The following is a 27,637-nucleotide window of genomic DNA, read 5'->3' as shown; positions in this document are numbered from 1 at the left end:
AATAGGAGCCACGGGAGGCCGACATCCTGGAACGGTTGGAGGTATGGGAAGTGGTCAATATCCAGGAACAGGCATAGGTACAGGACAGCATCCTGGAGGCACAGGAACTGGCCAATACCCAGGGGAAGCCGGAGTTGGAACAGGGCAATATCCCGGTGGCACTAGTACAGGAGCTGGACAATACCCTGGAGGAACCGGTGTAGGCCAATATCCAGGTGGAACGGGTGTTGGAACTGGACAATATCCTGGAGGTGTCGGTTCAGGAACTGGACAGTATCCTGGAGGCGCTGGCACAGGAGCTGGACAATACCCTGGAGGCACTGGAACAGGTGCTGGTCAATACCCTGGAGGCACTGGAACAGGTGTTGGACAATACCCTGGAGGCACTGGCACAGGAACTGGACAGTATCCTGGAGGCGCTGGCACAGGAGCTGGACAGTATCCTGGAGGCACTGGAACAGGTGCTGGGCAGTATCCTGCAGGCGCTGGCACAGGAGCTGGACAGTATCCTGGAGACACTGGAACAGGAGCTGGACAATATCCTGGAGGCGCTGGCACTGGCACTGGAACTGGACAGTATCCTGGAGGCGCTGGCACAGGAGCTGGACAATACCCTGTAGGCACTGGAACAGGTGCTGGTCAATACCCTGGAAGCACTGGCACTGGAGTTGGACAATATCCTGGAGGCGCTGGCACTGGCACTGGAACTGGACAGTATCCTGGAGGCGCCGGCACAGGAGCTGGACAATACCCTGTAGGCACTGGAACAGGTGCTGGTCAATACCCTGCAGGCACTGGAACAGGTGTTGGACAATACCCTGGAGGCACTGGCACTGGAACTGGTCAATACCCTGGAGGCACTGGCACAGGAACTGGACAGTATCCTGGAGGCACTGGAACAGGTGTTGGACAATACCCTGGAGGTACTGGCACTGGAACTGGACAGTATCCTGGAGGCACTGGAACAGGAGCTGGACAATATCCTGGAGGAGCTGGCACTGGAGTTGGACAATATCCTGGAGGCGCTGGCACTGGCACTGGAACCGGACTGTATCCTGGAGGAGCTGGCACTGGAACTGGACAGTATCCTGGAGGCGCTGGCACAGGAGCTGGACAATACCCTGGAGGCACTGGCACAGGAACTGGACAATATCCTGCAGGCACTGGCACAGGAACTGGACAATACCCAGGAGGACCCGGTGTTGGCCAATACCCAGGAGGAACGGGTGTAGGAACTGGACAATATCCTGGTGGTACTGGTTCAGGAACTGGATTATTCCCTGGGGGTACAGGAGCTGGACAATATCCAGGAGGGACCGGAGTAGGAACTGGACAATATCCTGGTGGTGCTGGGCAATACCCTGGAAGCGCTGGGGTAGGAACTGGTTTATATCCTGGAGGTACTGGTACAGGAGCTGGACAGTATCCAGGAGGAACCGGAGTAGGAACTGGTTTATATCCTGGAGGTACTGGTGCAGGTGCTGGACAATATCCTGGTGGAACTGGACAATATCCAGGAGCTACTGGAACGGGCACTGGACAATACCCAGGAGGAGTTGGAAGTGGTACTTATCCAACTGGTGGATCTGGACAGTATCCAGGAGGTGCTGGTGTTGGAACAGGCACGGGTACTGGTGGCGTTGGTTACTATCCACCAGGAACGGGAACTGCACAGCAATACCCCGGTGGTGGATCATCGATTGATCAGTATCCCGCAGCTGTTGATCAGGGAGTCGGAGGAGGCAGTTTACCTCCACAGCCCATTCAACTACCGGAAGAGGAAGACGATTCATTCTCACAAGCCGAATCGTCGGTAAAGAACGGCGAAGTGATGGCTTCTGCCCAAGGCCGTAAGAATGGAGGCACTGCACAAACGCAGGTCTCCGGTACCTACACGGGCACGGGATCGTTCAGTGCCAGCGCTCAAACAAGCGACAAGGATCGTGCGGCACAGGCGCAAGTGTCTGGTGGAAAGGAAGGCGCCCTAAGCTCTGCTCAAGGTACGGGCGGTGTTGGCAAATCGCAATCGTTGGTGCAGGTTGATTCGAAGACGGGAGGCACCTCCGCTACGTCCCAGAGCGGTGGCTTAGGCCACGAAAGTCAATCCGAGGTGGTGGCTAATGAGAAGGGCGGTTTGGCCGATGCACAATCAAGTGGGCCGGGGCAAACTTCGTCGCAGGCGCAGATTGGTTTCCGTCCGCAAGGCGAAGGTACGGTTGATCAGCAAAATATCTTCAACGGCGGAGGACAAGCGTCTGCCCAGTCGGGTGCTCACACTGGCCAGAGTCAGTCGCAAATTAGTGGCAATTTCAAGTGAGTATTTGTAGACAAGCATATGGAAAATCCAAGTATTTATATTATTAATCTTGCTTGACCCTTGAAACAGGTTCGGCATTGCGTATCACGGTGCAGCACAGGCGGCGTCGGGAACGAAGGAACAGGTGGACACTTATCGGGCAAAGAGCAAACCTCTATTCCAATCGATTGGACTGTTTGGAAAGTCTACGGGGTAATGGTCGATACTTTTGCTGATTGTCTACATGAGACGCACGTTAAAGGAACTCTTTATAATATTCGTCTTTCTCTTTCTCCAATTCTTAAACTTCTTCTAGTACCACGGTTCGTAAGGAATCGGTTGACACCAACGGCATGAGGACACGAACATCCCAGCAAAGCTTAGGTAAGTTTTTCAACTGTTTATCTAAGACTTGACCATTCCATTAATGACTTACTCCTTTCGCAGTGAACTTCATCAGCACTACACTGCCGCCGCTGGGCGAAGAGGAAGAGTACGAAGATGTCGACGACGAGGAGGAAGAGTACGAGGATGAGTACGAAACGCCCTCGAAGATCACGCGCAGTGGCGACAAGTCTACGACCGACGCAAACTCCTCCATCAAAACGACTCCCGTAGCGTACGTGGTAACCGAACCGCCAACCGTAACGGTGCGCACGAGCGGAAATGGGCGCGTGTTCACCCAGGGTGGACCGACGCAAAAGCAGACCGCGTTCGTACCGCACGGCGACAACTTCCGGCTAGTGCAAACACAGAACGGACGCTCGACCGTACACGCCGTAACGACCGAGCGAACGCAGCAAACCGTAGTGAACGCAGCCTCCAGCACCACGCCCAAGTACACTACGCGCTACCTGCCCACGAAGAAGGACAGCCCAACAACTGCGACGACGACGACGACGACTGCCGACGAGATGGAGGAAGGCCCGGAACCGGAAGCCGGATCGGCGCAAAAGACCGGCCATCCGGACAGCTACATTTCGGTAACGAAACAGGTGACGGGCATCGACGAGAAGAGCAAGGTGCCGGCCATACCGGGCAAGAACTACGAGTCGACGTACTACACCAAATCGTCCACCTGCGGGTACTTCACCTTCTCCTGCAACATCGTGTACGGTGAGAACGGGCGAAGTAAAATCTGTCGACCCAAACCACCAGCCAATGGCAAATGCTGAGAGAGAGAGAGAGTGAGGGTTTTGATGTTTGGGTCTAAATGCGACACTGCCAGTTAAACTCCCACCCCGTTGCACAACACAATGGCACAGCGGGGGCAGGGAGAGTTATTTCTTTATGTAACCGGCCCCGCACAAGGGGTTCGCACCGGAATGGGCTACTTTCAAGCCTTACAATTACTTACAAACAATCAAATATATACACCCTTTTCGGAGATAATGCAACCTCTGATTGCCCAGCACCAATTAATTGTAACTGTTTTGTTTAAGCGACACTCACGAATGGAGTAAATAAATAGGATTATTTGACACTATGTGTCGTGTGTTTGTGTGTCTACTGCCATCGTTCGGATGTTAACTTGTCGTGGCTGACTCTGCAGTTGCATGTATAAGGAGTTTTGTATTTGTAAGAGTACGATAAACTATAGCTACTAAACACGCCAACACTCTAACACTCTAAAACAATACGCCAAGAAGATATGCTATTTGTAATAATCTCTGTTCAGCACTATCGCTCTTATCTTATTTTACTATCGAAATTTTGAATCAAAATTAATAATTCAAGACAAAGACGAGAAGATATTATTTGTTAAATTTGAATATTTTTGGTACCAAAATAATTTAAAAAAAAAACCTTTCCAAACACGAAAACGAGAATGATCTGTGAGCTAACTGCGTATTGGCAATACTTTTCTGTTCCAAGGGATATAAATAAGCTATGATCTGTAGCTCGCTAAAACTGGGGACGAGCTGTTGTACTATATGTTTTGTTGGAGAGTTTACACCATATTGCTGGGTAGTAAGGAAATAGAAAACCGAAGTAAATTTTGATGAGGAATCATCGTTTGCGTGATTAATACTTGTTTCTTTATCGCTACCGCATAAGTACTGAGGTCTCTGCTACAGTATCTACGAGAGTATTACGAGTTTACGACTGAACCTAAGTGTCGTTTGCATCTGCTTAATTGGGGTTTCATTTAGAGAGCATACCAGTAGTGGATGATGTATGTAAGACTTCTTGGGTAATACTGTGGCCCAAGTGGCAATGTTGGGACGATTATATCCTGTACCATTGTGTCGTTCTTGCCTGAGAGTTTGTGTGTCGTTGTATTCCCACCGGTCCTCCAGTCGTCCAGTCAAGTCGCTTAACAAATCATTCATTATCGCTATTATCTTCGTTGGCCGAAAGGAGACTGGTCGAGCCGTGCGAGCTACGGAGTCTGTTGGGAGGGTGAGACAACGGTAACGCACTTATTAGTATGCCAGCTACTTCCGACACGTCGGTCGCTTCGAGGATAAACAAACAACAACTACATATTATGGAACAAAACAGGCATGCAGAAGTATCCCAACGCCTAAGCATGCACAACACTACAAAACGGCAGCTTCACAACCGCAAACCGCACACACACACATTCAAAAAACCAACGGAAGCCCCGGGCATGCCGGAGGGCGTTCTTGCTAACGGGCGAGCGGACGACGGGCGGTACTCACTTCATCGTCTTCCGATACCTTTAACCCATCCAGATTGACATCGTTCATCTTGCCAATGTTGATCGGTTTGTGGGGCTGTTGCTGTCCCATACTTCCCCTCGGTGGAGGACAGTTTGCACTCGGCGACTGATCGTACGCACCCGGGCTAACGTCAAACAGCTGTATCGTTTCGTTGATGTGGCTCTGAATCTTCGTCGGTGGCATATCATCGGCTGCATGCTGAGCTGCCCGACCATTGCCACCACCGCTGGGGAATACATTCGGCTCGTAGTACGACGAAACCGGTCCACTGGAGGAAGTGTTTCGTTTCGGTATGGCCGATCCACCGGCAGCGTTGTGCTGCTTGGAGGATGGCTGCCCATTACCACCCGAGGAGGCGCGCGTCTTGTGGCCGCCGGGATTGCTGGCGGCTGCCGCCGCACGCGTTATATTGTCGAACTTTTGCTTGGCACGTTCGAACTCGTACTTGTTGTTGTTGAGCGAAGGGGGCGATGGTGCATCGTGTTCGATGTAGCTCGGTTTGGCATCGTAATAGGAGCCGGATGAGAGTGGGATGTACGATGGGGGTTGCTGTGGGTTAACGCTGGACGAAAGGGACGCTGGTTGCTCGCGTACGGGTAGGCCGGACGATTTCGATGGGCCACCACCACCACCGACGGCTCCAGCGCGATCACGATCGCTAAACTGTCGTGACGCAGAATTGTCAAACAGTTGCTTCAGATCGTTAATGTTTGGTTTGTAGCTCACGTTGGCGGTGTAGTTTGAACGGTTGGTGGCCTTATAGTTGCCCACCTCGTGCTGCTTGGGACTGCCACTGCGCGTTTTGCGATGGCGTTAGTAGTCGCCGAACGTAGTGGGGTTAGTAAGGCAGCGATGAGCGCATCGTTGTTAGTACGGTTTAAAGGTTTAAAGCAGATGTTGAGTAGTACCAGTGGAATCAGAGGTTGTTAATAGTACACCAGGCACCAGGACCAATCGGGTAGAAAACAGAAGGGAAAAGAAAAACAAGAACACAATTGTACAGAAAATAGGTGGAATGAAATGAAATTTCGCACTGTCAATGGAAGGGGACTCAATTGGGGAGACAGATAAGCATTGTTAGTATCGCTTGCTTCGTGTTTCAGGGCCACAAAATAGGAAGAAATCAATCAAAAACCCATGTACAAACCGCAATTCTGCCACAGTGTGTTATTGAGGAGTGGAGTGTCTAGCTGTTTGTCTAACTGTCTAAGCGCTGTGCCAGCTCACTAATGCAGTGCAGAGAAGGAGTCGGAAAAAGTTACGGGCCACTCTTCAAGCAATGCTGTGCGGCAAAGTGTGTGCGCCGCGTGTCTTACCTCGTCTGAAGATGCTGTATCTGCACCTGCAAGCCTTCAGTCTGTCCGCTCAGTTCCTCGTTGGTGCGCTGCAGCCGACGCACGTGATTGCAGGCGGCATCGAGCTCATCCTCCGCGGAGGCCAGCTCGTGCTTTAGCTCTTCCACACGCGATCGCAACCGTTTGACCTCCGTTTCGTACTGCTCCGCCCGGCGTACCGCGTGACCGAGCTCGGTGTTTGCCTCCGACAGCATCTTTTTCATTTTGCTGTGTGAATGACGAATGTCACTAAGCTCCTGAAAAGCAAGAAAAGATTTTGTTAAACGCGTCGCTCTTTCTCGAAAGGAGTCCTCCACTTTACCTTATTTTTTTCGAGCAGTTCCTGCTGCAGGGAGCGAAGCTCCACGTCACTGTTCACCAGCGGACGTCCCTTGCGCTCCAACCGTTCCTGCAAATCTTGGCACTCCGCCCGTAGCTTCTTCGTTTCCCGCTCCATGTTGAGCTTTTCCGTCTCGAGCCGCTCCCGTTTGCCCCACTCGGCCGCATTTTCCGCCTGCAGTCGCTCCAGCTCGGTTCGCAGCTCGCACAGCCGTCTTTCCAGCGTTTCCCGTGCGATACTCTCTTCCTGCAGCGAGTTGTGCGTGATGCGCATCTCCACCCGGTGCTGCTCCTGGAGCGTCAGCAGCTCGCGCACGGCATCCTGTTTCGCTGCCCGCAGCTCCTCACACTTGTCGCGCAGCTCCTGCATGTCCTGGCGCGTCTTTTCCAGATTGCGATGCACGGCATTTTTCTCCTCCCGCTCGATCTGAATCGTTTTCTGTGCATCGTCCAGCCGCAGCTGCAGCATAGTGATCTTCTGCAGCAGATAGTCCTCGTCGTAGTCGTCCTTCGAAAGCTGCTGGATGAGCCGGCGCTCTTCCGCCATCTGTTCGCTCTTGTCCTTAAACTCTACGGAATGTTTCGGCATGGCGCCACCCTGCAGGATGTACTCCTCGATGTCGAGATCGGCGTTCGCGCTGGCGGCCACCGGCACACCGGCACCGTCGTCCGGTAGGTTCGGCAGCTTCGTCACCAAACCATCCTCGCTGTTGACGTTCTTCAGCCCGTCGGACGAGATGTCTGGCGAACAGTTGTTGTCACCGCGCCCATCACGGTCCGGTTCGTCCGCTGCGTCCAGGGAGGCTTTGTTGAACCGGCCCGCATGCTTCATCATGAGCGTGTGCACCTTTTCCATCTCCTTCTTGAGCTGTGTGATTTGCATTTCCAGCTCGCACTTTTCCCGCTTGTACGAGTTGGACTCTTTGATGGCCGCCTCCAGATTGCTGCGCAGCTGTTTCGCCTCATCGCGGGCCTTGTTGCGTTCGGTTCGTACCTGTAAAGTGGAGAAAGGACAAAGACAATTAGTTATGACAAAACAACAATTAGACGAGCATGTAAATGTACCACCATCAACGATAAAACACGGGAAGTGTCCTTCTCGAGCTCTTCGAGCATTTCTGAAAAACAGGACTGCATTTTGCTCAACTACTGCAACGCTTAACTAGCACCGAATTGAGTTAATGTTGCCTCTACTCTGAACCACTTCCCATAGCCTACTGTTATGCACTAACGGTTGGTAGCATTCAACATGATGCTACATTCCGATAGCGACGACTGCTCGGGTCAAACATGGCCAGCCATGGGAAGACAGTTAGCGGTGCGGGGCGAGAGAGGACAGGGAATATTCCGTTAACGAGCAAAAGTCGCGGCATTCGAGGTAACAATATTGATTTAATATTTTCCTATTCGCTTCCCAGGCCCAAAACAACGACACACACCTGCAACGTGAATCGTCGTGTGCGCGATGGACTTGTGTTGTGTTTGGTTCCGCAAAGGGACCCCGCCGACAGGACCTACCTTACTCCACTTTTCGCGCCAGTTGGCTGTACAGTCGGACCACCATTTCATCGTTTTCTCCATCTGGGCGGCCCGTGCGCGTGCTTCCTCCAGTTCGCGCTGGCGCTGGGACTGCAAATAAAGAAGATGAATTGGGTTTATTTGTATTATTCGATGAGCTAATTACGATTTTTTTTTTCTTTTAGAAAATATTGTATTTGTTACATGCTAGACATTCTGTCAATAAATCTCGAAATATGGGAACATTGAGCAGAAATGCACTCATGACGCCAGACAGCTGTACAAACAGGGCGCAACAAGCTGCAGCAATGCATACGTTACAGAAATAAATAAAAAAGATTTAAAACAAAATACAGACATTACAACGTACAGTCGTAAAAATAAGTCATTTTGTTTAGTAAAACGTGTCCGGAACGAGAGTACGAACGAGAGAAGATCCGACATGCCGGTAAAAATCCCCGAACCGAAACCGTCAAGAAAATCCCCGAGCGCAACCCCTACAGACAGATAGGGGGGGGGGGGGGGGGAGCTGCTGGGCTTGGTTGCTTCTTCGCCTTTGCTTCTGTTTCTGGGTTTCCGGTATGTGTGTGTGTGCACACATTGGGACTTTAGCTTTGCAAAACTTTGGTCAAACAAACTTGGAATACCGACGACAAGCTGTGTAAAGAGAAGTGGCGCAAGTTGCAAGGGTAAAATAGTATGAATAATTAACGTGTAATTGATGACAGTTTGGTTAGAGCATTTCGACACACTGATACAACCGGAAGATCATTTTGAAATAATTTACTAAAAATTCAACTACACTTTTATCAAACTTTCATACTTTGTGGCATAATATAGTAAAGAATTGCAATGTAAACGATCGTAATTGGAAGGCTTGTAGACATGCAACATAGCATCCCGAGATAAGAACAAACCCACTGTACGAGACAGATACTACTTCCTACGCACACACGGCCACACCATTGTAACCTTCTTATCAAAAGGAAGGAATAACATTTGATAGTAGAAGACGTTGAGGCTAAAATTATGCCCACTAATACTGGCTCATAGTGGCATCGGCATCGGTATAAAACCCGACAACGTTTCATTCACAGGAATCATTCCCAGTTCAAGTTGTTCACTCAGAGGTACGTACGCCAAAGCGAATCTTCGAAGATGAAAGTGTTTTCCACAGTTTTGCTCGCCATCGTCGCGTGTTGTGCTGTGGCCGAAGCTAAAACGTTCGGCAAATGTGAACTGGCAAAGGCACTGGCCAACAATGGCATCGCGAAAGCTTCGTTGCCGGATTGTAAGTGACGCCCCAGTGCTGGTGGTTGTAGCAGCGTTAACTCTTGACTCATTCTACACTCTTCAGGGGTCTGTCTGGTGCAGAACGAGAGTGCGTTCAGCACATCGGCGACAAACAAGAACAAGAACGGTTCGACCGATTACGGCATCTTCCAGATCAACAACAAGTACTGGTGCGATTCGGGCTACGGTTCAAACGACTGCAAGATCGCGTGCAAAAGTAAGTGTATCCTGCCGGGACCAGGGGTGTCATAGCAACCCTCACGCTCACTGTGTTTGTGCACATGTTTTCTGCAGATTTACTAAACGACGATATTACGGATGACATCAAGTGTGCCAAGCTGATCCACAAACGTCATGGATTTAACGCCTGGTACGGCTGGAAGAACCACTGCAATGGCAAGAAGCTGCCGAATGTTAGTTCCTGTTTTTAAGGACGCTTTTGTTTCAGTATTTTAAAATGTAGTAATAAAGGAAAGCCATTAGTTGAGTAAATAAGATAACCACCAAGATGTACAACAACTCGAATTCAGTCTTATGCTTGAGAAAGAAACGCCTCAACTAACTTCGGATTGGTGTTCCTTTTGCGAGATCTAGATTCGGAGATTATATTGAGGTCTTGAGAGAGCGTATCTTCACACTTGTGTAAACTACATTTCGTTTGTGTGTGTTTTTTTTCTTCCAAGCACAAGCAAATGAAGAAGGAATATTGGACGCAAAACACATACATTTGCTGTTTTAGTCCATCAGACCAGTACAGTTCTGCCACGTGTGACCCAATATATGGTAACCGCTTTGCATTTGTCAAACTGTGCAGAAACTCCCGGCCGGAGAGTACACAGTAGCTCTTGCATATAAAATTAGACATTTACGAAAAAGATTTCAACAAGTGCAGTGCTGTGAGGCGTATTTTTGGGGCCAAAATGAAACTGTTTTTCGTATCAGCCTTACTGCTGGCCGTTCTGGGCTCGTGCAGTGGCAAAATTTACAACCGCTGTGAGCTGGCAAGGCTTATGGCAGCGAATAGATTTCCCAAGGAGCAGCTACCGGACTGTAAGTGCAATGGTTACGAGTTAGTATTGTGTAACGGTAATTTCTTGTGATCCTCCAGGGATGTGTCTTGTAGAGTACGAGAGTGGATTCAATACGACCGCGGTTAGATCAGTTAAAAAGAATCGCTCCAAGTATTATGGACTGTTTCAGCTTCAAAGCGCGTATCATTGCAACGAATGGATGGCTGGAAATGAGTGCCATTTGAAATGCTCAAGTAAGATGAATGATCACCGCGAAACCTGTAGCTACTGATGAACTTCCTAACTAACTTACGATCCATTTCGCCTGCAGGTCTGGTTAATGACGATATTTCGGATGATATGCGGTGTGCGAGGAGTATCTACCGCCGTAGCTTTTTCAATTCCTGGGAAGGATGGAGGAACAACTGCCAAGGAAAGCAATTGCCTGGCGTAGCCGAATGCTTTGCAACTGGAAAATGATCATAATAATCATTAAACAATGTTCTGCGAATAAAAACGCGACAATTTGAAACAGAATGCATCCAATGCAGACCTTTTTTATAGTCTCCTAACCAATAGAGAACCAAGATTCGTTTTGAAAGGTTTGGGGAATTCTTTAGAGGTCGTTTAGTGTGTACGTACACATCTGTGCAAACTATGTCTCCCACTTCTAGCCACAGGAAGTAACAAAATGAAACACACAATCCAAACATTTCATGTCTAAACCGATGACGATTACACTTCCTCAACGAAAGCTTAGGCGGAAAAATCTCGGATCCCCTTCCCATATTTCGTCTCGAAGCTGGACAATATTTGCTAAATTCGTACGGAAACACAGCCAATGGGTAAACACAGCCCCCGGTAGTAAACATAGATCCACACAATCGTACGATTTAGCAGAAGTTGGTGTAAAATTTGGGATATAAAATGCGACATGCTGGAAGATGATTTCAGCAAGCGCAGTGCTATCGATCAAGATGAAACTGTTTTTCGTGACAATCCTGCTGGCCGTTCTAGGCACAACCTATGGGAAAGTTTTCACCAAATGTGAGCTGGTCCGCCTGTTAGCAGCGAATGGATTCCCTAGAAGTCAGCTACCGGACTGTAAGTAAAAATATTAAAATTATTATCTTTGTCTCTGCTAACGAACAAATGGCCCCTCTCTCCACAGGGATCTGTTTGATTCAGAACGAGAGCCGATACGATACGAGTGCATGGAACACAAAAAATAGGGACGGTTCCAAGGATTATGGCATTTTCCAGATCAACAACTACTACTGGTGCGCTGAGGGCAAGGTTGGAGCCAACGAGTGCAAGCTGCAATGCTCGAGTAAGTCCGACTGCCGTCACTTAAAGATGCAGCTTCTGAAACAGGACAATGGATTGATGAAATTTTTCTTTCTAACACCAATTTTACCAAACAGGTCTGCGTGATGACGACATCGGGGATGATATGAGGTGCGCTCTGTTTATCTACCGGCGCCACCAGTTCAATGCCTGGAACGCATGGAAGGACAAATGCCGCGGAAAGCCGAAGCCTTCCGTGGACGAATGTTTTGTAGTGGGAAAATGATTGCAGCAATGGTTTGAAAATAAATGTCCGGCACTGTGAGATGTAACATACTTCGGTACCAGATTGGAGGTGCAATACATATCACTCTTATCTAAATATCTGTTATCATTTTTAATTTGAGCGATCGATATTGGAAGATCGTTTGGAGGTCGATTGGAGTACTACACACTTGTATAAATAAGCGTAAGGAAGATGGCAATACGCAAAGCGGAAAATATTTGCCAAATCTTCTATATGTCGACACCGTCAGTGAGCAAACGCGGGCAATGAAACAGATCTTGCGTGGTGAGGAATTTGGGGTATAAGATGAACAATTTTGAAGGAAGGTATTAGAAGAGTTTCAAAAAGAGGCCAAAAAAAACTTAATTTCAGCTTGCGAAAACCACGACGATGGATCGTTTTTCCAGAATTCCGGTAGTTTAAACGAAACGGCTGCAGTAGCAGGGGAAGTTTCTTCGTTAGAATCGTTTTCGGTAGACATGTTCGTTCACGAATTTTCAAATTAGGAGAACTAATAACAATCCGGAGATCACGTCGGGGTCACCAATGTGGGAGCGATTGAAAGACGATATACACCGTTCTAAGAGTGAACTAAGACTAACTACATTTATTCGATATTCAGTGTAACCACGGTTGCTGTAACCAATGGCTACTTGATTACAACTAAGATATGCAATAAGCAATCCACCACAGTCTCCTAACCAATAGAGAACCAAGATTCGTTTTGAAAAGTTTGAGGAATTCTTTAGAGGTCGTTTAGTGTGTACGTACACATCTGTGCAAACTATGCCTCCCACTTCTAGCCACAGGAAGTAACGAAATGAAACACACAACCCAAACATTTTGTGTCTAAACCGATGACGATTACACTTCCTCAACGAAAGTTTAGGCGGAAAAATCTCGGATCCCCTTCCCATATTTCGTCTCGAAGATGGACAATATTTGCTAAATTCGTACGGAAACACAGCCAATGGGTAAACACAGCCCCCGGTAGTAAACACAGATCCACACAATCGTACGATTTAGCAGAAGTTGGTGTAAAATTTGGGATATAAAATGCGACATTCTGGAGGAAGACTTCAGCAAGCGCAGTGCTATCAATCAAGATGAAACTGTTTTTCGTGACAATCCTGCTGGCCGTTCTGGGCACAACCTATGGGAAAGTTTTCAACAAATGTGAGCTGGTCCGCCTGTTAGCAGCGAATGGATTCCCTAGAAGTCAACTTCAGGACTGTAAGTCAAAATATTGAAATTATTATCTTTGTCTCTGCTAACGAACAAATGACCCCCTCTCTCCACAGGGATCTGCTTGATTCAGAACGAGAGCCGATACGATACGAGTGCATTGAACACAAAAAATAGGGACGGTTCCAAGGATTATGGCATTTTCCAGATCAACAACTACTACTGGTGCGCTGAGGGCAAGGTTGGAGCCAACGAGTGCAAGCTGCAATGCTCGAGTAAGTCCGATTGCCGTCACTTCAGATGCAGCTTCTTAAACAGGACAATGGATTGATGGAATTGTTGTTTCTACCACCAATTTTATCAACAGGTCTGCGTGATGATAACATTGCGGATGATATGAGATGCGCTCTGTTTATCTACCGGCGCCACCAGTTCAATGCCTGGAATGCATGGAAGGACAAATGCCGCGGAAAGCCGAAGCCTTCCGTGGACGAATGTTTTGCAGCGGGAAAATGATTGCAGCAATGGTTTGAAAATAAATTTCCGGCACTGTGAGATATAACATACTTTGGTACCAGATTGGAGGTGCAATACATATCACTCTTATCTAAATATATTTTACAATTTTTCAACGATCAACGATTCAATTTGGACGATCGATATTGGAAGATCGTTTGGAGGTCGATTGGAGTACTACACACTTGTGTAAATAAGCGTAAGGAAGATGGCAATACGCAAAGCGGAAAATATTTACCATACCTTCTATAGTTCGACACCGTCAGTGAGCAAAGGCGGGCAATGAAACAGATCTTGCGTGATGCGGAATTTGGGGGTATAAAATGAAAAATGTTGAAGGAAGGTATTAGAAGAGTTTCAAAATTACATAAATCCACATGGAACTGTATTTTGTGGCAGTCTGGCTGACAGTTTTGAGAACAAATAGTTGAAAACTTTGCACCAAATTTGATCTGGTAAGGTTCATAATGGCGGCTATGAAAGGCGAGAATAAGCGAATTGTAATAGTTTAACTATAACAAACTTCATTTCATTCGGCGGAGAGGGTTCATTCATTCACTTGTTGGCATAAAACAGTCAATGTTTTCATAACAAAACAGGAATTCCCAACTATACAACTTCCCAAAGGAATTCCCAATGGATGTTTGATTACAACATAATGCAGCTGTGAGGGTGGGTATGATAAGCCTACCGAAGTTCGCTATCAATATATACACAAACTCAGCAAAATCTCTGCAGTTTAGTTATGTTACAAAGTGAGTAATGAATTTGAATTATGTTTACATGAGCGAAGTATAGTTGCAGTAAGAAAAGTGATATAAAAACTGGAGCTACCATCAGAAAGCAAATCAGTTTTGTGTTGCAGTTCTTCAGCAAGTGTTTTACAATGAAGTTTGCTTTCGCAGTTTTGATCGCCATCGCTGTGAGCTGTTCCGTTGGTGAGGCTAAAACGTTTACCAAGTGTGAGCTGGTCAAAGCGCTGTACAGCAGGGGTATTTCGAAGAAATTGTTGCCGGATTGTAAGTATACAGAGCTGGCTTGTAGAAGATTTTGTTCCTTTTCCTACAATGATGTGACTTATCCATCCTCAAAAGGGGCCTGTCTCGTGCAGTGGGAAAGCTCATACAGTACCACGGCGACTCACAAAAACACCGACGGTTCGACCGACTATGGCATCTTTCAGATCAATAACGCATACTGGTGTGACTCGCACTACGGATCCAATTTGTGCAATATACCGTGCCAAAGTAAGTTCGAGTGGTCCGACCATCCGCGCGCCGGTGTGGCAAAAATGATCTCTTGGTGAATGTTTGTTGCAGATCTGCTGACCGACGATATCTCAGAAGATATTAAGTGTGCCAAGATGGTTTACAGCCACCATGGATTCAACGCCTGGTACGGGTGGGTGGACCACTGCAGAGGAAAAGCATTGCCCGACATCCGCGAGTGCTTCTAGTGCGCGTTCTTGCCTGTCCTACTCGGTACAAGTGCATTGCTGCAGTCTGTCGTCATCGGTTGTTGTAAAACCATGCGGCAATGACCAGCCATCACATTGAGCGATATATTCTTAGCTACACCCCCGGTTGGAAATAATAACAACTTGCGCAAATCGTACACTGGTGAGTGTTTCACATCGTTTCTCTTGAAAGAGCAGCTTCTTTGACCAACGTGCCCGGTCAGTAGAGAGTGTCAGTGTCGCTTTTATCGCAATCAGACACATGTTCGACTGGTTGGTGAAAATTCTTCATCTGCACTGTGCAGCGGACAAAAGCAGAACACCGTCCCAAGCAGTGGGTAGGGTGGTGCCACCTCTTCCACCGTGCCATTAGCGATCCGGAAAAGTTCGAAAGAAAAGGGTAAGTGTGTGTGATGCGTTCAAGTGTTCACTTACCTCCCGCGCCTCCCACTCGGTGTCAACAAACTTGGCTGACATGCTGCTGACCTCGACATTGCCACTGGGAGGATGCCGTCTCGGTGCACTCTGCGACATTTGGATCGGGAAGGGAAGCCGGGAATTGTTTCACAAACTCAGGTTGCGTGTGTGTGTTTAGATTGGCCAAAACTGGAGCTGCTAACGGGTGTTTCCAATATTCCAGCCAGCACACAAGTACCGTTTCAGTGTTCAGCGGTAATTTGTGCACAATTGGCACACACACACGGTTGTTGTTGTTGTATTAGGCGAAGGCCTTTCGTGTTTTTTGACGGAGGACACGATCTTTAGAATGCAATTTGAGATATCATCGCCGAATGCTTTAGCGAAACTGTTTCATCTCGATTTCGGGCACTTTTAATTGAATTATACATGATTTTGCACCGAAAAACAACACAATCGATACGAGCGGTCTGCCATTTTTTTGGGCGATGAAAAAACCCGTTTGACAGATGATGACAACAAGCAAACGAAAACAAAAAAAAAACTGAAAAAATGAAGGTGTGTTTTGATTGCTTGGTTGAGTACTGGGAAGGCTGAACACATTTTGTAAACAAACGGAGAAATTATTAAAAAACGGCAAAAACTCGCCAAAAACATAGTTTTTTTTTACGTTTTTGCCGTCAGGGTAGAAAACAAATGTTAAATAATGATCTAGAAAACAATTTTTGGAGAAAATTTCTATGCCGTCATAATGCCGAGTGGAGTTTACTTGTCAATTCGTGTGTGGTGAGCCAGCCTGGCTTTCAAAAGGCTTTCACGAAGAAGGGGGAAAAGAGACAGCTATGTTCCCGTCGGACATTGCTGTTCAGTCCAAGCCCGAATCGCCTACGCGTGAGCAGGATAGCGAATGCAATGTTGGAAAAGAAAGGCCCCGAAGGAAACGTCAAACGCGAAAGGCAAAAATAGCTCAAACGTCAAACAGAATTCGAAGCGAGAGGACGTACAGCGAAGGCCTCTCCGTTCGTGCGAAGCAGAAGATATGATGTAAGCGTGAAGCGTCGAGTTGGAGTGGAGAAAATTTGCATCACTCGTAACCCCCCCATCCCCTGAAAGTGTACTGCGCACATGTGAAACCCCTGCGGCGGTGGAAAATCACGGCAAGGAAAAACCCGTACACCCGTACAGCGCATCCCAAACCCATCCGTGAACCGTGCCCGAGAAAATGGTGCCCATCGGGACAGAAGAAGCAACGCAGAGGTGAACGAGCGCTAGTGTGTGTGTGCGAGCGTGTGTATAGAATGCGGTAGAGTGTGTATGTGTGTGCGCGAGTGGGTACGTGCGTACGAGCGAGGTTTGCGGCAGTGTGTGAGTGCTCTGGTGAGGTGGCGCCCGCAATCGTGGTAGTGTGTGCGTGTGTGTGCGCGATTCGGTTGGTTGCTGGCGTATGTTTTCGTTTTGGTCGGTCGCAGGAGCGTGAAAAAACGTGATCCTTCAGCTCGCTGCCACAGAACGTCCCAACTTTGGTGTGAAAGGTGGGTGGAAGCAGTCATCACCATCCTCGGCATCCGCGGACGGGAAGCGGGGAAACCCCCACTGTAGAGGAAGCGACTTGTACGAAGCGAACAGGCCAAAAACGGGACCCCGCCGTTGCCCAGCAACTCCCTGGTCCGAAAGGGCGAAGGGACAGTTCCGGGAAAAACCTCTCCCGCTCTCGCTCTGACTCGATCTCACTCACTCTCTTCCGCTCCGTCTCTTCACCCGAGCAAGGCCTACTGCGGCGAACGAGAAAAGAGTCAAACGAAGCACAACGAAGGAGGAAAAGCCGTCATTTTCCTTCCAGCATTTCGCCCCGCTAGCTGAAGTGTTTTTTTCGAAGGCGTAGTAAGGACGGCATCGCATCGAACGCGCTCGCGTGTGTGTGTGTAGTTGTGTGTGTGGGTGTGCTAGCGAGCGTGTGACCACTACCCGGCACACACACAAGCTTCCCTTGGCCCTTGGCGAGGGAAAACAGTATGGCAAGCGGGATTGCCACCGGCAGTCCTTACGGTGGAAAAGCGCTGCTAGACAACAACAACAACAACAACAACGGTTGCGAAGAGGCAGAAGCAGCAGCGGACGAAACAGTCCTGTAGATGTGGTGTAGCGCCTTCTCTTCTTAGTTTCTCCTCATCACCTTCGTGTCATCGCGCCAATTAAAGGAGCAGCTGCTGCTGAATTAACGCCAAACGCATTTTCACCGGCTTTTCCGCGTCCATCTGCCTGTATGTGAGTGTTAGTTTCTGTGTGTGTGTGTTTGATAGGGAAGTTGCTTCTTTGCTTCCGTTGGATTTTTCGAATCATTTCCGGCTTTTCCGAAAGGACAGCTCCTCTTTCTCTTTCCGTCATTATCACCCTGTTTCCGGTTCGCGGTCGGTCCTTTCCATCAGTGTCCCGAAATTGCGTGCGGTGTGTGCGTACAGTGTTTGTGTGTGTGTATGAGTTTGTATTTCGTGTGCGTGTGCGGTCAACGTAGCTTTCTCTTGGCGATCGCAAAAAGCAAAAGAAGAAAAGAAGAAAGCGAAAAGGCAAAATTGTTCATCATTTTCGTGAGTGTGTGCATGTAGGTGTTGTTTGTGTGTCCCATCCCAATCTCTCTCTCTCTCTATCTCTGTGTGCGTTCATCGAGGTGCGTGTGTTTGTGTGCATATCATTTGTACGTGTGCCAACGTGTCCTCCCGGCCCTTCTCCAGCAAAGAAGAACGAGATTTTCCCTCCCGTGTCTATCAAAACATAACGATTCCAAGTTTGAAAAATCCTTCCACCCCCCCTCGAGGGCCGCTGTGTGTAGCGGGGAGGTTGACCAGTGGGCCAGTTCAAAATCATACAACGCAACACCTTCCTTCCTTCCTTCCTTCCTTACCTACTCTTCAGCAACGGTGGTGGCAACGTGTTGTTGTTGTTGCATCTCCAGGGACGAAGCAGAACAGGCAACAGGCGGCAGCAGCAGCAGCAGCAGCAGAAGTGTTAAACTCACGAAACAGTGAACAGAATAAAGCCACGAAACAACATCCAACATCAAACCAGAGCAAAGCTGCCGTGTAATTTACGCACACTGCGAACTGCGTAACCGACGGCGGCGTGAACAAGAGCGAGTAAGTGTGAAAAAGGCAGAGAAAAAAGCATTATTTTATGGGATAATTTTAAGTATTTTCATTATAAACTCTCTTAAAGATGAAACACTTGATTTTGTGGAGCAAAAGTATTGCAATGAAGATTTCTCGTTGGTGATTTCCAATACAAAAGGTCTCTGGGAAGCTCGTAAAACACTCTTATTAATACCAAAAATCTTCCATATTCCTCAGAAATGTGTTTTCCAATAGGATACATTTCCTCAATGCATTTTTCAAACTAGAATATAGAACGGCATATGATGGAATCATGCTTTTGAGTCCTTAATCCTCACAATTCTCTATTTTACTGGTCAAATTTGTAGACTGTTTTGCCAAATTTTGGTTGTATTTGAACTCAGTACTTGGGGGACCTGTTTGCACCGTACTAAGCTTCCTAAATTCACCATAGAAATTGATCATGTTGTGAGAATAAATATGTTCAATGTTCAGTAGTTTACATTTCCATCCCTTTTTTCATGGTGGTTTTGAAATGAAAAACTAACTTAACGACCTTTACCGTACCTGGCGTTTGAAATGCAATTTCTTTTTAATAAGCTTATTTCTAACAAATTTCCCCAAAAACCATTTATAAATTTTCCTAGAATTCGCCCAATTATCCATCCCTCGGCTGGCTGGCTGTTTGTGTTTGGTGTTGTTTTTCTCGCATCGTAACCGTTTTAATTTTCCAACCTTTTCACACACTCGCTCGGACACACCACACCAGAGTGTGAGTGTGTACACGTTTGTTCGTGTGTGTGTGTGTGAGAGTGTGCGCTTATGCCCTCTATTTTTCATTGGGAATCGTGGCTGTGGTTGTTGGGTTGGGGTGAGCGATGAGAAATAATAATAATACGCACGTAGGCCGCGTTTTGCCCCGTTCGGGCCCTTACTGCGTGTGTGTGGTCGCCGCCTGCTCTGCCGCGCGCCACTCGAAAGCCAGACAAACCCAAAATGGTGGCAGCAGCAGCAAACAACACACGCACGTAGCTGTGTTGGTGTTGGTAAGCCGCTGCATTGGTATGTGTTGTGTTTGGTTTCAACCAGGGTGGGTTTGTTGGTTGAGAGGTGGAGGAGGGTTAAGGGTGTGGGGACCCCGGAGAGCGAGCGGGTGGTGTACATTCACTTGTACGGGGGTTGTGCGTGCGTACGTGCGTGCTTGGGTGCGTGTGTGCGAGCGCACCATTGACCACCACCACCACATACTCCTCTCGAACAGGGTGGCAAAGGGTTGCAAATGACCGCGGAATGACCAGCGGATAGTTTCATTATCTTCGCTTCCCTTTCCATGGGCGGCTTTTTGGTGAAAAAGACGAACAAATAACACACAGAGGATCCGCTGTGGTGGTAGCTCCTCTGCACCAGACCACGATAAACACACGCACACACATCCGGGGGTCCACAAACCATATGAAACAGTTCAACACAGCCCCCGTTCTGGTTGATCGTTGTTTTTTACACTTTCTGAGGGTTGAGGGTGGTTCATGTGACCCGTTGTTCTCGAGTTGTAGTAGAAGGGAGGCAGGCGTAGGTCGGTGATTGTGATTGTAAATTGGAACAAAAGAATGAGCTCGCTGGTGCAGGTGGAAGTAAGCCTGTTGCATACAAGCAGAGAAACACACACTAGCACAGACAGACACACGATCACCCTCGTCAGTGCCGTCTCGATCGATCTTTGAAACGTTCGCAGCTTACACCTTTTGGGAAAACCTGCTAGAACGAAAATTGTACAACCTGTGTGTGAGTGTGTGTGTGTGATGTGTATTGGTATTTGTGGAGTTACACGCACACAGCTACAGACCGTCACGTAGAGCGTTTCTGCGGTTGGGTAATGCGATTTTGGGGGTGTTTTTCTTCCTACTTCTTGCTTGTGGGAATGGTTGGGGGTGGTTTGGAAGGGGTGTGGGATTATAATCGACGTTGGGGTTTTTTCTTCTTCTTCCTTTTCCTCTCTGGCAATTTGCATGCTCCCCGGCTGTTGGTTGAGTGTGTTTGCCTGGTTTTTACATTCCTGGTTGCCGTGGCGTTTGAGGTTGGGGGTGGTTTATTTTTGATCTCTCGCGACGCATTGGTGCGTGTGTGTGTGTGGGCAAGTGGAGACTGTTCGGAGGATTTAGTGACTTTGAGCTGTTCGGACACATTTATGTCTTTATTAAATCTTTTTATCGTTTTGTTTTGAAATGCAGCAGCAATTCCGATGTTGTTATTAAAAAGGGCTTAATGTTAGTGTTGAAAAAATATCGACAAAGAATGTGGTGTATGTTATGCTACGCATTTATGAAATTATATCAAACATTCTACAAACGATAGCTGCTCTGGGGAAAGCATACGAAAAAAACAACTGATCATTTGATGTCAAGATGACGTTCTGATCAGATATTGTTGGAAAAAATATGTTGTAAAATATATTCCCATATTGTTGTTTAAGATACATTTAAAAAAATAAATATCTATTTTAAATCGCCAACTATCTATAATTCTATCTCGTAGAGAAACAATTTTCCATCGAAATCGAGCCCCAGCTAAGAATGAAAAGTTTGGTTTGCGACACTTTTATCTAGGAAGGCCATTTGTTTGCTTCATTCTGAGACAAATTCATTCATGCTCTTCCATTCGGGAGCCCCCTAAAATCACACACACACACGCCCATAGCGAGCCATTGAGCAAATCACGATTCATCTCTCGCGCCGTCGTTCTGTTCGTAATCCTTTTTGTTCTTCTCGTTCGCTATGACGTGTGTTGTTTTTCTTTGCCTTTGTCTTCACCAACACAGCCATAGAATGTTTTTCTTTCTGCTGCTTGTCCAGAGAAACGCCAAAACTCTCTTTCTCCGGATTTTACAAGGATTATTATGCAGCCCCAAGGCTATGATGATGGCCCCAGGCTCGTAGCCTCTCCGACTCCAACCGGAGCTCCATTTTGAATCGGTCGGTTTATTTTTACTTTCCCTTCCCCGTTTGGTGTGACGCATTATTGGCGAGGAAGTGCAATCATCCAGGACCCTGTCCTGTTTTCACATCCTCTCACTTTCAACCAAAGATCCACGCATCCTTTCAATGTGAGCGCAGGCGTTCGAGAGAGAGAGGAGAGCGCAAGAGCGTTATCATCTAACGCATTCCTGCTGTACGTATGTGTGTGTATGTGTGTGTGGCCGGGAAAATGCTGTTGACCTTTGATATGATTTTCCTTTCTATTGCGCGCCCAGGACGAAACGCGCGCATATACCGGCTCTCGGCAGTATCGATGTGCTTCGTATGTGTGTTTGTATTGTGTTGGCACAAAGAAGAAGGGTGGGTGGATGGGAGGAAAAAGAATGTTTTGGATTTTCCCAGCCCAGGCCAATGGCATTATTTGTGTGTGTGTGTGTGTGGGAGGCGGTTTTCCGATGGGAAATTTCGATGAGAAAATCCACCCCGTGCGCGTGCACGGCTGTGTGTGTGTGTGTGTGATGGCGATGAGTTGGACATGCTTTTTCCTTCTCATGTTCGCGGGGAGGCTCTCTTCTAACGGACGTGGTCTTGAATGAATTTTCCTTTAGCCAATGTGCTCACACACACTCACACAGCAAATTTGTCTTTTTCCTCGATTGCCGGCTTTTCTGTGTCGTATTAGTGTTGGTGCGCAGTTAGTTTGGCTGGGCTTTTCCGATGACGAAGAAGATGTTCTATCCCCGGGGGTGGGAGGACGAATAACAAGTAACAATCTGTCAAGGTTGTGTTAGAGGTGATGCTTTGTTTCAGTGGCACGAATTAATGTTTTTGTTCTATCATTAGTTCGTTCTATGAAGGAGTTTTATGTTAACTTTTGTTCAAAAATCATTTTTTAATATTTTATATATTTACTGTTTTATCTTCTTTCAACTCTTCTCGTGACAAAGTAGTGTTCCTATTAAATCACTTTTCTCATTTTGTTTTCGTTGTTGCTGTTGTTGCGATGGGTTGCTGTTTAATGTTTATACTTGCACGAAGCTTCTCAGTAGAGCCAAATGACGAAAATAGCTTGCGCGTTTCGGTGCGGGGATTCGCTTTCCGTGCAGCACGAAAACAACACGTAATCGGCTTCTCGACTCTAAACCCGGCCTCGGGGCCCTGTCTCGAAGGAAGATCACGAGCACACGGGCGAGTAGGTGATCAGACCGAAAGATTGATTGACTTTTGGACCGTGGTCAAATTAAACCGGGTGTGAATTGAAATGTGTTTTTTTTCTTCTTTCGAATTCACAAGTAGAAACTATTTTCAATTAATCCCTTGCAAAGGGTTCTTAATATAATTGGAAGAAGACATACCCTCCCTTAGGGAGCACTTGAATTTGTTTGTTTGACTTCTTCAACCGTTGATTGAAACGTGATCGCGGGGGGAATGGTGCGCTCGAGATGGATCAATATATATTTTTATATAAATTCGCCTCGCGTCATACAATGTAATCTTGAGGGAGGGGGAAGCCAGTCCGGTGAGCCAGGCAGGCACGGAACACAATAGCGCAGAAGATAAGAAGACGGCGAACCATTGCGAAGGGCATAGGAAGGTACTACCATTCCCCAGGTAAAGGTGTGTAGTGTACACCGGACGGCTTTTGAGGTGTAATGATGGAGCCTCCGCTCCGTTTTGGTCTGCGGCTGTGTTTGTGTGGAAGAAGTTAATCTTTTTATTGCTGCCCGAGACACGGTTTGGTACTCATGCTCCTCCTCTCAGCGTCGGTTCAGTTATGGTGTTGATCGAAGTAAGGAGATGATGGTGGAAGATAATACTTTATTGCGAATGCACTGGCAGCGCACAGTAAAAACCTGTTTTGTTTGTAATTGGTTGGTTTTGCGTGGTTGTTGAAGTAAAGAGGTGTGTTTGTAGGGGGCGCTTTTGACGTAGGTGTCTTGAATGTGTGCTATAATATTTGTATTTTATGAAGATCACATTATATTAAAGGTTTATTGCAGTGTTGGAGTTATAAAGGGCGCAGAAGAATTGAACTGGAAACTTAAAAAAATGCTTGAAATATTTGAAACCCTGAGATTCTGGAAAAGAAACCTTATTATATAGAGAGTGTGTGTGTGTGTGTGTGTGTGCGATGAGATTTTTGTTGGTTGGTCTGAATTTCCGTTTCAGAGTTTTTATTTACTCCGTTCATCAAATCGTCTTTTTTTTGGGTGTTTCGATCGGACGAGCGTGATAAGGTTATTTATTCTGAGATGAAGCGATTCCACAGAGAAAGTCCCAACGAACGAAGAGAGGCTGTAGTATGCGCTTTCACAAACAAAAAACCAACGGTTGTTCTTTGGGAACTCCCGAGATCTAGATTGAAACGTTCGAAATGTTGTGTGTCCGAAAAAAACATGTATAGCATTATTAGAAACCCAAACACACATTCACTGAAGTCCTCTCTCTGGAGGTCTTCCTGGGTGGTGGTGTGGAGACTAATGAATTGACTGGAAGCTGACCGAAGATTAGATTTGATATTGAGAGTAAAGGGAGAGAGAGAAAGATTAGGTCCTATTGAAATTGGAACAGACGCTGGGGTCGTAATATATTTGATTAAACAAAGTTTGATAAGCATGAGATTAAATACTTGTCATTTTATGATCGTTTGGAGTATCATGTTTTTAGGTTTTTTATTGGACTTTATGTAGGCCCTTCTGGACTTGATGATAACTAAGCCGCATCTGGATGGTGTCTCCTCCTTGGATCTGGGAATTGAACTTCGTCCATCAATGGTAGGAGCCAGCGCGTGTATCCAATAAACCATGTGGCTGCTTGAACATCCAAGAGCTTAATGTGCTACTTGAATGAACCATCGCCCACTGAATAATTCCCCAGCGGCTCTATGTACGAATCAACGCATCATTTGCGTTTGATTTACTTCATTTATTGATGCGGCCGAAGAGAGCGCGTTCCCTCGGTACATGGAGTGGGTGAAATTTTCTCATTTCCCACCATCAAAGAACAGCTGCTTAAAATTTGCCAACCATTAGCATAGGCATTTTTTTCCGCTGTAGATTTCCTTGGAGAGCCCACTTCCTTGGAGATTCTTTAGAGGCGCAGTAATCAACCGCATCGGAACACATAGCCTTACAGTGGTCGGCGAAGGGTGGAGAGTTTGCGGCGAGCCATTGGAAGAGGGAAGTCTTCTGAGGCGTGATTTCTTCGTAGCTCACGCTAGAGAAGAGGAGAAGGTGGCTGTAAGAAGCAGTAGTAGCAGCAGCAGCAGCAGCAGCAGCAGCATAAGATAATTTGGTTTTCCCGTGTAACTTTAGTACGTTTCGTAACGCCACGGATCGGAGAGGACGGCAGACTTCTCGGCTCGCGTTCTTCCCCGGGAGCCCATGCGCTACTTCCTGTCGAGAGTGTTCCCCGCTCAACACCAACACTCTACTGAGGTGTATCGAAAGAGGTGCTGCTGAGGTGTAGAAGCGGAGAAAACCTCCATAAAAGCAGAATTCTGTTGCGTGGTCTCGCAGGTGTGATTTTTTTCCCTCGGTTTGTGTGTGCTGTTGTTGCTTAGCTCTCTCTATCTCTCTCTCTCTCTCTGCTCGGCGTGTATGAAGGTGTGCTCTGGTGGTGCCTTATTACGTTCTTGTATATGACTTTCAGGGCTTCTTTCCTTCCGGCGAAATGTTGGCGGCTGGCGATGTTATTGCTAGCGGCGCAGGCAGAAGTTCTGTTGATCTTTTTACATTGTTTCTTCGCTGTGCCCGGGCGTGTGTGGGATGGCCGTAGAGAGAGTTGAATAACTTCACGGCTATATTGTGTGTGTTGGTGGGGTGTACCTTTTGTGCCCGGGCGGTGTTGGGCTTCATTGGGCATTCTCATACTACTGTGCCTACGTGAGATGTACAGCTCTATACAGATCGCTGTATAAATTTCAAGTGTTTCACGATCGTTTAGAGAGGAACCTTTACGCTTGGCAACGAACTTTTTCCCAGTTGGCAGGAAAGAAGACCTTGTTAGCCCGTGGAAGAAATTTTGTATAGCAGTAGGCGCACTTGATGTCTTCAACTTTAGAACTGTTCCCAATGGTTGAGATTGAGTGGTGGAGTTTTGGGATGAAGGAAATATTGCTAGTCCGGAGTTTTGTTGAATTTCAAAAATGTCTTGCCGGTGGTCTTGCACTTGTACGGTTCCATCAATACGTCTAGAGATATTCCAGGTCATAGAGAGGTCGAATCCCGGTAGCAGCGCTGCTAGAGTGAAGTGATTCTTCCTGTTTTCCGGAGGCTTCCGACGGGATATGAGGCCGACACAAACAGTCAACATCCGGTGGAGCAAAGGCCATTAATACCCATTGCTCCTCCAGTCCACCAACAACACCTCAAGGGGTTGTGGAAGACCGAGTGAGATCTTCGATTCTCATCTCCTGCATGTGTTATGCACCTACAGGTCGGCTACCTTGTTTGGGAGTACGCGTTGGGAGTGATATATTGTACGCGGTGCTTTGTTACAGTGGGGGCACACACCTCCACAATATCCCCTCACCATTCATCTGTTGCACGTCGTGTCAAAATCGGTCAGGTCACGAAGGGGGGAGAGGTGTTGGGAGCTGCAGGCCCACTTTTAACGGCGCAACGATTTGCGATTGTTTTTATTTCCGCGATCGCGTTCCTCCGCGTCTGAATATGTGCAGAGTGGTTGTTGGGGTGCTGCTAGTAGTAGTAGTAGTATGAAAATGAGTTTCCATATGAATAGGAACTTTGGTGTTGGAAACAAAGAAAGACGAGTGCTTAAAAAACAGACCCAAGAAAATAGAGCAAGCGAAAGAAAGGTGGCCTGGCCTGGCCTGGCATGGCTCCGGGAGCGTTTGGCCGTGGGCTTTGGGGCATCGTCGGAAATAATCATGGCGCCTTCTTTTATGGCCTGCTTTCTTTGTTGTTGTTGTTTTGTTCCGTGCGTTAGTTTTCGAAGCCCCCTCTCCACCACCAACCACAACCTGAATGTCTTCCAAAGCGAGGCAAGAAGTTGCGCTATGGGGTGTGAATGGGTTTTTTTTGTTGCTGTCCTAGCATGTTTTTTTCATTCTCTGATCTGTGCGAGTGGTAATTGGGGCTTCTTCTTGCCTAGTTTGCTGGAGGATGTTACGGTTCATTGGTTCAGAGGCGGAGAAGGGTAGCTGTGAAGCGTTTACTGGCTTGTGTATCGAACGAAAATGGGCTCGCTTTGATAGTTTCTGTAAGGTTGGGACCTTTATTTTCCGACTCGTAGGCGTAACGTGTTGAATATCTCGAACAAGGGATGTTTGGATCTTTGGGGGCAAGACATCGGGTGAAACTTTTAATTGAAAACTTATGAAAAGGTGTGTTAAATTTGATGGGTTTTGGAAAAGAATCGTCAAATGTAGGGCCTTCCATCAAAGTGTAGGGCAATATTTGGAAATGTGTTTGTCTCCATTTACCCAATAGATGCAAACATGCTTCCTAATAGATTTCCACTTCAAAATTCTTGGAACTCATTTGCAAAACAACGCTCGCTCCCTCTGTCTCAATCGATTGTGTTGCAAATGGTTCGAGCCTAATATGCTGCCTGATGAGGTTTCTGAAGTTCGGTACCCCAAACGTAATATTCTTCGTACCACCAGCATAATAACTTCACACAGCAGACGTTTTTGCTGTTGTTTGTTTTACCCCGTTAGCTCTCTCTCGGGCGCGGTACTTATTTTGGACGAACGGGCTGAGCAGAATTTGGGTTAAATCTGACAGCTGTCAGTGTTGGAAGGAAAGGCGGCGCATCTATTTCTGTGTGTTTTCGGAGCAGTTTTTGTTGTGTCGGAATGCATTTTGTGCCGATTTGGTTGCTGAGTTTGTGAGAGTACTTCAGAGTGGCATTGTGGCGGCGCTCCGTTTCTGCGCTGGGCAAAACTTTTTGAAGTGAACAGTTTGTGTGAAG

At 47.2% G+C, this 27,637-nt stretch overlaps 7 protein-coding genes across 15 annotated transcripts in view; 6 read left to right on the top strand and 1 right to left on the bottom strand.

Annotated features, from left to right (window-relative positions):
* Positions 1-3,848: 3,848 nt before the first annotated feature.
* LOC1269830 (coiled-coil domain-containing protein 102A) lies at positions 3,849-16,152 on the bottom strand. 5 transcript variants are annotated; one of them, XM_061640663.1, is made up of 6 exons: positions 15,643-16,128; positions 8,175-8,285; positions 6,640-7,650; positions 6,300-6,574; positions 4,963-5,776; positions 3,849-4,688 (listed from the first exon to the last, which is right to left on the bottom strand). In XM_061640663.1, the coding sequence occupies exons 1-6, from the start codon at positions 15,739-15,741 to the stop codon at positions 4,680-4,682; spliced, it is 2,319 nt and encodes a 772-aa protein (XP_061496647.1). In that variant the 5' UTR covers positions 15,742-16,128; the 3' UTR covers positions 3,849-4,679. The 5 variants fall into 5 exon arrangements, with proteins under 5 accessions (XP_061496647.1, XP_061496650.1, XP_061496651.1 ...); XM_061640666.1 differs by lacking the exon at positions 15,643-16,128 and adding an exon at positions 8,379-8,401; XM_061640667.1 differs by lacking the exon at positions 4,963-5,776 and having other exon boundaries at positions 15,643-16,152.
* Positions 9,184-9,980, top strand: LOC1269831 (lysozyme c-1). The gene is made up of 3 exons (XM_308481.4): positions 9,184-9,465; positions 9,532-9,684; positions 9,762-9,980. Exons 1-3 carry the CDS (start codon positions 9,333-9,335, stop codon positions 9,896-9,898), a joined length of 423 nt encoding a protein of 140 aa, XP_308481.1. The 5' UTR covers positions 9,184-9,332; the 3' UTR covers positions 9,899-9,980.
* LOC4576754 (lysozyme c-1-like) lies at positions 10,295-11,014 on the top strand. Its single transcript, XM_001237084.3, has 3 exons — positions 10,295-10,517; positions 10,576-10,731; positions 10,809-11,014. Exons 1-3 carry the CDS (start codon positions 10,388-10,390, stop codon positions 10,955-10,957), a joined length of 435 nt encoding a protein of 144 aa, XP_001237085.2. The 5' UTR covers positions 10,295-10,387; the 3' UTR covers positions 10,958-11,014.
* Positions 11,420-12,096, top strand: LOC4576725 (lysozyme c-1-like). Its single transcript, XM_001237085.3, has 3 exons — positions 11,420-11,581; positions 11,649-11,807; positions 11,902-12,096. The coding sequence occupies exons 1-3, from the start codon at positions 11,422-11,424 to the stop codon at positions 12,048-12,050; spliced, it is 468 nt and encodes a 155-aa protein (XP_001237086.2). The 5' UTR covers positions 11,420-11,421; the 3' UTR covers positions 12,051-12,096.
* On the top strand, positions 11,902-15,365 carry LOC4576724 (lysozyme c-1-like). Its single transcript, XM_061640685.1, has 4 exons — positions 11,902-12,376; positions 14,095-14,770; positions 14,846-14,998; positions 15,071-15,365. Exons 2-4 carry the CDS (start codon positions 14,638-14,640, stop codon positions 15,205-15,207), a joined length of 423 nt encoding a protein of 140 aa, XP_061496669.1. The 5' UTR covers positions 11,902-12,376; positions 14,095-14,637; the 3' UTR covers positions 15,208-15,365.
* Positions 13,005-13,797, top strand: LOC1269833 (lysozyme c-1-like). The gene is made up of 3 exons (XM_308483.5): positions 13,005-13,283; positions 13,352-13,510; positions 13,603-13,797. Exons 1-3 carry the CDS (start codon positions 13,157-13,159, stop codon positions 13,749-13,751), a joined length of 435 nt encoding a protein of 144 aa, XP_308483.3. The 5' UTR covers positions 13,005-13,156; the 3' UTR covers positions 13,752-13,797.
* Positions 16,153-16,564: 412 nt separating the features above from the next.
* Positions 16,565-27,637, top strand: part of LOC1269819 (homeodomain-interacting protein kinase 2) — a 64,404-nt gene continuing 53,331 nt past the window's right edge. For 3 of the 5 annotated variants that reach the window (XM_061640622.1, XM_061640625.1, XM_061640624.1), the window contains exon 1: positions 16,578-18,755. The gene's annotated coding sequence lies outside the window, so the exon portion shown is untranslated. Of the gene's footprint in view, positions 18,756-27,637 lie in introns of all 5 variants that reach the window. The other 2 variants (XM_061640621.1, XM_061640620.1) reach the window with 2 other exon arrangements.

The sequence above is a fragment of the Anopheles gambiae genome, chromosome 2, assembly GCF_943734735.2.
Source record: "Anopheles gambiae chromosome 2, idAnoGambNW_F1_1, whole genome shotgun sequence".
NCBI classification, from domain to species: Eukaryota; Metazoa; Arthropoda; class Insecta; order Diptera; family Culicidae; genus Anopheles; species Anopheles gambiae.
This window is presented reverse-complemented; position numbering and strand designations above follow the sequence as displayed.